Source organism: Penaeus vannamei, chromosome 39 (genome assembly GCF_042767895.1).
Source record: "Penaeus vannamei isolate JL-2024 chromosome 39, ASM4276789v1, whole genome shotgun sequence".
In the NCBI taxonomy this organism is placed as follows: Eukaryota; Metazoa; Arthropoda; class Malacostraca; order Decapoda; family Penaeidae; genus Penaeus; species Penaeus vannamei.
Window position 1 is genome coordinate 8,018,319 of NC_091587.1, and position 12,500 is coordinate 8,030,818.

Below are 12,500 nucleotides of genomic sequence, written 5' to 3' on the forward strand. Positions count from 1 at the left end.
GTACAGTCTTCCTACATTACTTATATGTATAAACAGAGATAAAAAGAAAATAACATGAAAAAATTATTCAACAAAGATGAGAGGATCCAGTTCATGGGAAAATTACTTAACAAAGAATCAGACTAGAAAAAAAACTGATGTGAAAATCATTTAGAAGAGTTAGGCGACAAGACCCAAATAATAAAAAAAATTGTTCGATTATTCAACAAAAAGGTACCTGGATGTTGCTGAGAGAAGCTTTAAGTTGCTGTTCCATTGCTGCGTTAGTTGCGTCCCGGGCCTAATGCACTTGTCCACTGCACTGCACACTCAAATAGCCGCAGAAATCAGATGCGAGGTTTACAGTTGTCTTTTAAACTAAAGCCTGCTTACATCTTTCTGGTCTTACCTTTCTATACATTACTAGCACAAGCAAAACAACACAAGTGTTTGATACATAACATGCTATAAGGAGAGGAAAAAAAAAAATAATAAATTATAAGAAAAAAAAAAAAATTCTGATATCAGTATAACTCCAACTTACCTTGCTTTTTATCTAGTGAGCGCATATGGAAAGAAGAAAGAGAGAGAAGAATGTCAGCAGGAGAAATACATCAATTACAAGACACATGCAGCGGCACAAATAAAAAAAAATGGAGCTTAAGCTTTTCGACTATGTTAGTTAAGTATCTAATCATGTTAAATGATGATGCTTCAATGTCAGTACAACAATACAAGAATTAGTTGGGTTAATAACTACCAATTTAAAAGCATCTGTGGTTGGAAAAGCTACAGTAAAATCTGTCCATAATACTACAGTAAAATCTCTTATGTGGAGGATTCCATCAGTACACTTTCCTTCCACAACAAAATGTAAGTAAACTTTAGCTATTGCACTTCTTAATGTATAAAAAGATTATGTTGTCTTCTTAAGAGGACTACTATCTTTTCCTTTAATTTAATAAGCATGTTTAATTTCACTGACTGTCAACTGCATGGAATTAATTGCATAAAATAATCATAAATCTAACATTTGCTAACTAATGATTCTCTTTGTTAGCATTAATACTCTTCTGAAAAAAATACTATTAGAAGAAAAAAATAAACATCTGATATATGTAGCAATTACATACAAAAAACAAAACCCAAAATATGAAATAATATTTTCAAACATTCAAGTATTGACACAGAATTAAAATTACCCTATAAACAGTTTAAAATGGACATTCAAGTATTTAATACACACACAGGTACACAAACAGGCACAAAGGCACACACAGAAAAACACACATCATGAACCAATTTCTCCTCCATTTCTAAGGCTTGGGGTGCTCATATGATCAACTCGTCTTTTTAGTATCAGAAAATTTCCTACACAACTGCAAAAGGCTACCCCCTTTCAGGAGTTGCTTTATAATAAGATTTTATAACAGGTTTTGACAACTTTTATCTGTCTTTGCTTTGGCCTGTTTATATGATTCTGACTTTAAACAGTTTTATTTAGAAATCATCTTCTAAAAGCAAACACATCAGTTGATTCTAAGAGTGAACATATCATCATACCAAACATGATGATAATGTTGCTACAAAAAAAAAAGGAAAATGGTCCTTTATTTCCTAATCAGACAAAGGGGAAAAATGCAATGTAACTTTCTAATGTTTTCTCCCAAAATGCATAAAAGTTAACTTCATTATATTTTGTTCAGAATAGTGTCCTCACTGGCTCAGTGGGCTAAGGCATCGAAGTAGTGATCTAGAGTTCAGATGTTCAAGCCTCTCTGATATAATGAATATTTAGGACCCCAACATAGGGAAATGAGTGGAATAGGTCAAGGCTATGCATCACTGAACACCTGCCCACCCTTATCCATCAAAGTAATTTTCAGCCATAGTCATGTTCAGCCATCAAAGTAATGTTCAGCCATTGTATATATAACTGTGTACAATAGCCCTTACTGATCTCGAAACCATGATGTGCAATAATCCCTCATTTTCAAAAATGCTTTCTTTCTTTTCTTATAAGCTTGATGATATAAATTTAGGATATAATCTGGTGTAACAGACATGAATTGGATTAATAGGAGAGACATGGACTTTGTCAAGCCTACTGAAATACAGGAAGATATTCTTAACTGCAATGGAAATTTTCAGCTGAGGACTAAATTGCGCACACATCCAATGCAGCCACACCAGCTCAAACCTAACCATTTCAAACCTCTAGCAAAAATTATGCAAACTGTTCCACTTTATGTTATAAAATTCCTGCACTGAGTCCTTTCCATTAAAACCATACTTCCACTGCCCAGTCTAAAAGGAACATGTAAAAAAATATATAAACAAATAAATAAAAAAATAACAATCACAGTGCCATGCTACCTACCTTTTCATCATGTGACCCTAGGAGAGCATCGAGCCACTGATAAATGTTACCGTCATCAGCCAGTAATTGAGGGTCAAAAGATGGGCCACAGCAAAGCACAGCACTGGAGGCGTGGAGTGCACACAGCTCGAATTCTGATGGCAGGCGGTTTCCAGAATCTGGGCTCTGCATTTTAAGTTGTAAAAATAGCATCAGTAAAGAGTAAGAATATGATAAAGAGGAAGAAAAAAAGAAAGAACAAGAACAAGAATAAGAATAAGAAAAAGAACAAAAAGAAGGGTAAGATAAGAAGAAGAAGAAGAAGAAGAAGAAGAAGACAAAGAAGAAGAACAACAACAAAAAGAAGTGAAAGAAGATAATAAGAAGAAGAATAAGAAACAATAATAATGATAACGAAAGAAAAAAAATGAAAAAACAAACAAACAAAAGACAAAGAAGAAAAATTTCAAAAATGGGAAAAAAAAAGACATAAAGAAGAAGAGGAAGAAAAGAGGAGATATGTGTTTAAGAAGAACAAAAGAAAAGAAAAGGGAGCAAAAAAGAGGAAAAGAGGATGGTTAGAGAGACAGATAGGTATATGTGCATCCGTATTCCTTTATCAATTCATCATCAAACACATATTTTTTCTGAAAACCCTAAAAATATAGTACACAGTGCACAGACCTTGAAGCCAAACGGAGCACCAAAGACACCACTCCACGACGCAAAGAGGTAAAAGAGGTCCTTCCGAAGTGCTCGTGGAATAAGGGTTTGCCGTTGTTCCACTGTTCATAAATCAAAGAATCATAAAACTATCCTAATATCAATTAATGAGACTAATGCTTTTAAAATGACAATATTCTTCCAATTTCTATTTCAACTTTTTGACAATTCCAGCAATCTATGAATCAACAGTTACCAAATACATAAATTTTTTGCAGGATATTTACATGAAAAACTGCCAATAAGCTTTCGAACAAAGTGGCAAAAATGTGTTTTGATCTGCTGTAGTGTGTTATCCTTATCATTTTCATTCTCCAAGTACAGACGGGCTCCATCCATGTACTCTAGGTAGCGCTTTTGAAGAGATCCTGTATCACCATCAATGACACTTTCACTGTGTAAAGGCAAACCATGCATTAAAAATACAGAAAATCATATCAGCTATTCATTTTCTAAAAACAGCATTATTAGAGCATACAGCTATATTTCTGTCAAGATATTAAATATGTAATAAATAAAATGTGCAAGATATATACATACCTCAAAGCAAATGTTCCTTGCTCTGCACTCATTTCAAATAACTTTACTAAAGTCACTCTCAGAGCATCTCGTCTCTTCCTTCGCCTCATGTTTTCCTGCTTTCTGTCAATACTTTCACGTATGTATGGCAGCAGCTCTTCCATTAAATCACTGAGGGGAATATGGACTTGAGTAACTATACACTTATAATTCATGATAACAATAGCGCACTATATGCTGAAACTGTAGCTTCTTGTAATCCTCCCAACAAAAAATGTATTTGATAATATTATTGACAAATAATCTCACAACAGCATACTTCATTCTAGTTTACCTTAAGGCAATGTGATTGATCTTCCCCAGAGCTAGAGTAACAGCATCTCTCATGTCTGTGCTTTCATAGCGCAAGAGAGGCACCAAGAGCTTATACAGGCAGAGTGGAGACACTGAATATCCAGGGTTATGACGGTCACTTCCTCTATCTCCACCAGCTCCGCTATCTGGGGAAGATCTGGGGAAAATGGTTTGGAATCAATGTCAATTTGTTGCTGAGACAAAATCTGAGAATTATGGAATTCTAGAACAACCCTAAATATATCTATAATCAGAAAAAAATTGGCTACAAATTTCTAAACCAATTACACTCAAATGGTACCATCAGATGAATCAAAATACATCCATATTTCAAAGTCATTCATTAGCAGTCCAAAAAACACATCTCCATCTTACCCAAGACTAATATCGGGCGACGCACATCTAATAAAAGGGGTCTTGGTAATAGCTGGAACAACACGACAGGCAAGGACGACATAATTTCTCCAGAGATTCATGTACACATCTCGCTCACTTATTGGCTTCTTCATCTGGGTAGCACTGCGCAGGAGTGAGGCGCGGTTGTCATTAAGTGGTCTGCAGGTTTTACCAAGGTCATGAGATTAGCATTGTGAGCATTATTATTACATTAACATATCATATAATATATAAGTAGAAAAACTATATACAGAGATGCTGTGAATTATGTCATTAAGTTCTAATTCCATATAATTACTGCCTATCATGAAATATTTTCTCATATCCCAATACATTCAATACACATAGCCATACTTACGTTGGGTCAACAATAGAGTAGAGAGAATTTGCTCTCGTGTACACAATAGGCCAGGCGTGGCTTATGGCTTGGGGGCAGGAAGACAGGACACGCCCGTGGTGAATGAATCCACAAAGCACTAAGGCCCACACATCTTCACATGGCAGATGCTGGACACTTACACTCTTCACACTGCTGTCTTCTACAAAGCCTTTACGGGAAATCATAAGAAAAATGGGGTGATATTAAATATAAATCCTTAAAAAAAAAAAAAAAAAGGAAATTATGAAAAACCTATCCATAAATAGATAGAGGTAAGACATTGAAAGTTAAGACCATAATCATACAATAAATATATAAGTTGAGCCTCACTATTTTGACAATTGGAGAGGAGAAAGCTAATTATTGCCCTCTTGAATAATTAGGCAAAATACTGTTTATATATATATATATGTATGTATGTATGTATGTATGTATGTATGTATGTATGTATGTATGTATGTATGTATGTATGTATGTATGTATGTATGTATGTATGTATATATATATATATATATATATATATATATATATATATATATACATATACATATACATATACATATACATATACATATACATATATATATATACATATACATATACATATACATATACATATATATATATATATATATATATATATATATATATATATATATATATATATATATATATATATATAAATATATAAATATATAAATATATAAATATATAAAAATATAAATATATAAATATATAAATATTTAAATATTTAAATATTTAAATATACAAATATATAAATATTTAAATATTTAAATATTTAAATATTTAAATATTTAAATATATATATATAAATATATATATATATATATATATATATATATATATATATATATATATATATATGAATATATACTAATATATATATATATGAATATATATATACTAATATATATATATATATGAATATATATATATGAATATATATATATGAATATATATATATGAATATATATATATGAATATATATATATGAATATATATATATGAATATATATAAATATATATATATATACATATATATATATATATATATATGATTCTGAGTAAAAAATCCAACTTTTACGATACTTTGCATATGGTTAATCTAAGGTAATAGAGCAGTGTCTACCATCTTAAGTCATCTTTTTACCTCCTGTCCATACAGACGAACTTCGGTCAGCAAGCCACTGTAAATCAATATTTGTGGTAGCTGCAACTGCAGATCTCTCACCAGCTGGCAGAAGTGTTAGTACACTCTCAACAACACAGCCACACCATCTGGTAAAAAGAGATTCAATTTTAATGGAAACATGGATCAATTTCTCACAATAAAAGTTTTTTCCTTCTGAAATCATAGCAAGTAAGTATGAAGATCTTTCACATACCTTATAAGACAGATATGCCTCACTACCCACATTCTAAAGCACAACAAAGCCATAACTGTAAACAAATAAACTAATAAGTACTTAAACACTTAAAAACAAACAAAAGACACTAGATCTTACTTATCCATAACATCAATCACAGGGTGGTTGATGGGATCTTCTTCCCCTAAAACTTTGGCCAGCTGCTTAACCTCTCTCATGATAGCCACGGAAACTCTCCTTGGAGCTTGACGACAGCTGCACAACAGTACTAATGCAAAGCCCTCAGCCAGTCGTAATACATCGCTGTGGTCTCCTCTCTGTGAAAGTCAAATGTTGTATAATACATTTTGTGAATAAAAACATTCGTTTAAGAAAACAGCTATTTGATGAATGGATGAGTTAAGAAATTAGAAAGATGTATGTTATTCCTTCTACTCTGAAAAATAATAAACTTTAAAGATTTCAATCTGTCTTTTTATTTCCCTATCTGTCATACTGCCATCATGAAATATACAAGTGCAATTACTCCAACTCTCAAACCACAATGCCTCCACTACAAACCTCTCATAATCACACACATCTTTGAGGAGTGCACAGCCTGGACAGTCAAAAAAACATAAAATTTTAATCCTCCTAGTAGTTACAGAGTGGCAAAGTGAAAGTGCTTTCCTCACCCTAATAATGTGGTTTTAACACAGTAATAATTTATAATAATAATTCAGTCAGTTCAATTTGTCACAATGGATATTATGTTTGGTATGACAGGCTCTCTGCTTATATTTGCTTCTAAATTACCCAGTGTGCAAGGAATGGCCAGGCCACCGGTGCAACATTTGTACGTGGATCAGCAAGATTGTGAGATGAGAAAGCTACCACTGCACCAAACACAGAACACTAGGGAACCCCATCTTAATAACAGCAACCTAAATCATTAACCCTCTAACTGCAAGATTAAGGAATGTCAGGATTATCAATGAATCTAGAGGGAGTTGCTGGTCCACTATCTCTAAGAGAGAAGACAGAATTCATTAAGTCTTGTTAGAAATCTTCCTGGACCATCAACCCCTATGCCAATGTATAGCATAAGATGTGAGATTACCCATATTGGACCAGGCATCTAGCATACTGACAGCTTTGTTCGAAAGGAAATTCTGGCTTCTAACCATGATGCCTACAGAGATATCATCAGATACATGGGGTTAAAAAAATTGAGATGTATTCACCTGGTGTAGATGGAGATGGTGTAAATCGCCAACACCTGGATCACGTTTGTTGGCATTGGATGTGGTGTTGGTATTTGTCAGAGCGTTCTTCCAAGCTGTGAGTATCTGTAGCAACATTCTGACACCGTTATCCAAGAGCTGGGGAGATGTGTCCCCTACTTCTTTGACAATAAACTGGATAAAACCTGAAATTAAAAGTTTTTATGCAAAACTATCATTCAATAATAAAAAAATTATATTTGTTAAGCTATTATCATACAAAAAAACATGAATGTAAAAAAAACATAAAAAAATAATAACACTTCTAAAACATCTTCCATATCATACCACAGAAAACAATGACTGATAACAATAATAGTAAGAGAGAGAGAAAAATTTTCTGATAATAATTACAATACATAAAAACACAAATCCCATACCATATACGACATCATGCCGCCACTCTGGGAAATCCAGAACAAGAGTCTGCAGACTCTGGAAGGCTAGAGCTCTTAGTTCCTCATCCATGTGAACAGTGAGTCGGCTGAGCATGTCCACTAAATCTCTGCCAGACATCCCATCTGGTATGAGCCTAGGTACCGCAGCCACACACGTTCGGAACAAGTCAATCTTGGGCTTACGTTCACCAGTGATCATTTCATCAGGTTCCTATTTGAGTGTAGAAATAATTAAGCTCTCTGATGATTATATTCCTTACTTTTGTTACAGTGTCTATCTAAAGTAATGAGGCCCAAATTCACAGAAATTATGTCCTAGCAATATTTCACCCAGTATCTACATATACAATACTCATCTTTGATTTTATTAATTCAAAAAATCCCAAAATATCTAAAAAGCAGACTGCTTTTTTTCAATAAGCAAAATCTGTCCCTACAAAAAAAATAATAATATTCAAACTCCAGAATGCTGTTCCTCCTAAAAATACAATCTTTTGTTACTACAGACAATTTGATTGGAAATTGACTTCAGATTACTGTGTTTTCAAACAGCAAAGTTCTCTATCCCTGTATTTACAATAAACAACTGCACATGGTGGCTTCAAATACTATCTCACAATTACCTTGTTAACATTTTGTGTATTTGTCATCATTAGTGGTCTTCCAAACTGGCTATCAAGTGCTTTCAAAATATCATTGAAGGACTTTCGGACAAGTGGGTAGTATGCAGAAATTCCAATATTTCTGGCTGTATCTTCTGTTAGCATCTGAAAGGACGAAAATATGTATAAGTTCAAGGTGAGTTCTATTTCAGACAACTTAATCCAAGAGTTATTTCAGATGTATATTTCTGCAGCTTGATATACATTTCCACTTTTCTTTTCTCATCTCCCCTTCTCTTATAAAATGGTGACAATAATATCATACAATCTTTATACCTCCTTTTATAAGAATTACTTCCTTTCACTCAAAACGCAGTTCTCACTAACCTTATTCAAGAATGTTTTCTTGACCCTCAGCGTGTTTCCTGATGGCAGAACTCCAACTGTGCGGGGCATTGGGGGATCACCTTCTTTCTGCTGGAGGCTGTCTGCCACAACCAGGAAAGCTCGCAGGCCAATTGACATGCGCTCTGGGGTCATGATGATCTTGATCTGACGTCCCACAGAGAGCAGGTCAAAGACGATTTCACGCATTGCGAAGTCGAGTCTTTCCTGAATTGTGTAAAAAACATGATTTTACAAGTGCATTCACCAAGCGAGTAATAAATACCATAATTTAATCAATTAAAACAGAATTTCAAAGGTGTATTCATTACTGCCAAACGTAATCTCATATAGTACCTGGGCAATAAACTGAATGATCTTCACAAATATATTCAGTGGAGTATCTCTTGGGACAACTCCCTTGGAACCTTTTGGGAAAAGGGAGTTGACGATGCTAGCTAGTCGAGAGTGAGTGGCTGAATTGCTCTCGCACTTGATCCTGATCATGTACACCCACAGCAGGCGATACAGTGACTCTGGAAAGGTAATTATCCTTTCATTTATCTAAGTAAATTTCTATATATAGTAAAGTTTTAACATGTATTCACATATAAATGCCAAAGTGCAACTACCAAGTTACATGTTATTACTTGCTACTTGTGCAATTCTCATACTTTGTAAATCATGAAATTCAATTAACATGTATTCATATATGTAACAGTACAAAAATTAATTAACATACCTAGGGCTACACGAGACATTTTAGGATCTCTGTTTTTCAAATGTTGTAGACACATTGCAAGAAAATAGTGCCAGTTGCTCAGGAAAAATGTTTTCTGTGATACACAGAGCAGACAAGTAACAAGTGGGAAGATAGGTAAGCGGTGCTTGTTCCTTGTTGCCATGTCTAAGGTTGTAGAATACAACATCTCCACAAAGTACTTCAGACAGGGCACATTCACTTCATGTTTCACAGTCTGGGGAAAGTTTAATGTTAAATTGATATTATGCAGCATTATCTCTGAATGAACATAATCTAATTAATGACAAAATTGCCCTAAATTTTTCCTTGAAATGAGGCATCTGATAGAAGGAATATGATCTTTTCCTGTCTGACAGGCTGGTGTGAAAGCTATAGTAATCAGGGATGATACCTTAGTTACATACATGAAATGAGCTGCCTTTATGTAACTGGGATTATTACCTTGTAAAACCAAGAAACTGGGAAGATGAAATAAAAAAGAGGTCAATACACCCTTCCAGTAACCTTTTAAATCCTCAACCACTCATCCTCCGCTCTCACTTCTACTGCTGCGAGATATTAATTAGATAGTAAAATTCAAGGAATCAGACACATAAAGAACTTTCTCCTTCCATCAAATTCCTCGTTTTCTGGTCCATTAAGGTCTGGTGGGATTTTTGCCTACTATGCAAAAATGAAGACAGGGGAACAAAAACACAGCAATGGAGGATTGAGCTTGAACACAGGAATAATGCAAACACTGATGATAGCTCTGTTGAGTATGAAGAACAAGACACTGGTCAGCCAATGTAAAGACCCACTTGAGTAAAATATTGCAGGCAAAAGCAGGAGCACTGCAAATCCATCCTCATCCACAATAAAGTGGTGGAGCAGACCAGAATCAAACCCAAGTAGACCCTTACTGCTGTCACCAGGTATAGCACTCAGGAAGACCCATAGACAGACTGTACTAGACCAAAAACAGGCCCAATAGGTGGCGCAGAAAAATAAAAAGGATCAATCTATCCAAGGAATTGAGACTTTTATCTTGCAGCTGGAGTTCTTGGGATATGAGGGGTGGCTGGGGTGGGTCTATCTCTCATTTCTTTTGTCCGTTTGACTGCCTTTATAATACAAAATCATCTTAACCAATACATCTGATTAGGATGTATTACCTGATTGCTATAACCTCAAAGAACCAGAAAATCTTTATTTATATCAACAGCTCTCTTCCATATTAAAAATTGCCTATTGAGTTGATAACCTCCCCTTAATGTCAAGGGCTTCTAAACACACAAGGCAGCCTTAATCATTTAATATTCCCTAATATGCATGTATCCTATGAAGAACTAGTATACAACTTTCATCCAATTATTTTCAAAGTTAAACAAAAAACACACCACAGAAAAATCCAAACTTACAGCAGCAACTGGAACCAGAATCTCCACAAAAAGCCCAGCCAAGGTGTGTTTGATATCTTTGTCTCGAACTTCTAAGAAATACTGAGCACATTCTTGCATGAACTGAAAAGATGCTTCAAATTCCTCAATTGGCACCATCTGAAAGGAGAGAAATTATTTACCTGTTATTCACCAACTTTGTATAGTATCTCTGCATTATTCATTCCTGCACCAACCCTATAAAAACTAATAATCAGATATCCTGAGAATACAAGAATAAATTGCAAATTTCTCTTTAAATTCTTGGCAACTTAAAAATAGATATCAACAAAGGTTGATCTTATACTGTGTTCAATAAAAATAATTTTGGTGCTAGGATAAGAATATATAAGAAATATCTATGAGAACATGGGAATAATCACCAAAAGTATGACAATATCATCTTTAGCCATTTATAGTTTCTCTGATCTTCCCCTCACCAACTGACCCACCTTAACCCTAAAGAACTTCATCCCCATTAACAGAGATGTAATGCTTTGTGTTGTGACTGATGACTGCTCTCTTGCCCGCAGCTCTTTCAGTTCTGCCATGAATCGTCTTCTGACTGACTGGAAGCGCGACTGTGCCAGGACACCAATGACCTCAGCATATAAGTCAGCAATGGTGTTAATGTTGGCACCATTGGGATTATTTTGAACACTGCAAGAAATGGAAAACTATATTACACACAAACAAAAAAAAATCTGTTACTCAATGTCAAAAGCAAATTACAATACTCGATAATTACATGCAATTGAGGAAAATCACTCCTTCATTTAAAAATGCAGAGAGAAATACAGTGCCTTACCCTTCCCTATACTTGAAGTGCTTAAAAGCAATATCTTCTATGTGGCGCACCAGGTCATCATGTCCAGGATGCACTGCCAACTGTCTCAATACTTCAATAAGCACTAAACAAAATATGAATTCCACCGCAAGGTCTCTGCGTTCCTGTATGGTTTCTCTGTCAACATTTGAGCCTGCATCAACCCTGTATACAGAGAATAAGAAAACAGATGTGATATAGTATACTTCAGCCAAATTTTTACAACCTGCAATCATTGACTCTGTTCACCATATACTTAGTAAATAGGAGAGACAATGTTAAGTTACCATAGAGATAATGTAAAACTTTCAATACTTCCAACCATTTCACAAAAATTAATAATCATACTATTATATATTCCATTTACCACAATCTCCTTACATGTAAAAACAGCAACAAGTGCAGCTCTTATCATAGACACATACATCATAAAATAAAAGAAATGAGACTCTAAATACTGCAACTGCTTTCTCACCCTTTGCTCTTGCTGGGATCCTGCTTATATTTGCTGTCTGTTGCACCCCATTCCACTCCTTGGCGATCATACCATGAAAAGAGGGTTCGCAAGAGAGAGGGCAAGCAATGCTCAGCGACACATCCAAATGCTAACAAGAGCTGGTCGAATGTTGGATCTTCACCTCGCTGCAAGCTCTTTGACAGACTCCGCTCCTGTAAAACAAATGAAAATAAGGTCAAGTTGATTATGAGAAAATAACATATACATGTATCATTGCTATCAACACAGCATAT

The 12,500-nt window shown here is 34.5% G+C and overlaps 1 protein-coding gene across 1 annotated transcript in view; it reads right to left on the reverse strand.

The window, feature by feature from the left end:
* fry (Protein furry) overlaps window positions 1-12,500 on the reverse strand; it is a gene marked incomplete in the record, with an annotated part of 171,930 nt that overhangs the window by 154,343 nt on the left and 5,087 nt on the right. The window contains 20 exon segments of the mRNA XM_070116952.1: window positions 524-535; window positions 2,360-2,524; window positions 3,023-3,123; window positions 3,289-3,455; window positions 3,602-3,751; window positions 3,915-4,091; window positions 4,310-4,489; window positions 4,689-4,878; window positions 5,881-6,008; window positions 6,236-6,414; window positions 7,321-7,505; window positions 7,740-7,968; window positions 8,381-8,524; window positions 8,747-8,971; window positions 9,101-9,279; window positions 9,486-9,720; window positions 10,907-11,044; window positions 11,377-11,584; window positions 11,733-11,915; window positions 12,226-12,419. Coding sequence (XP_069973053.1) covers window positions 524-535; window positions 2,360-2,524; window positions 3,023-3,123; window positions 3,289-3,455; window positions 3,602-3,751; window positions 3,915-4,091; window positions 4,310-4,489; window positions 4,689-4,878; window positions 5,881-6,008; window positions 6,236-6,414; window positions 7,321-7,505; window positions 7,740-7,968; window positions 8,381-8,524; window positions 8,747-8,971; window positions 9,101-9,279; window positions 9,486-9,720; window positions 10,907-11,044; window positions 11,377-11,584; window positions 11,733-11,915; window positions 12,226-12,419 — 3,369 coding nt within the window.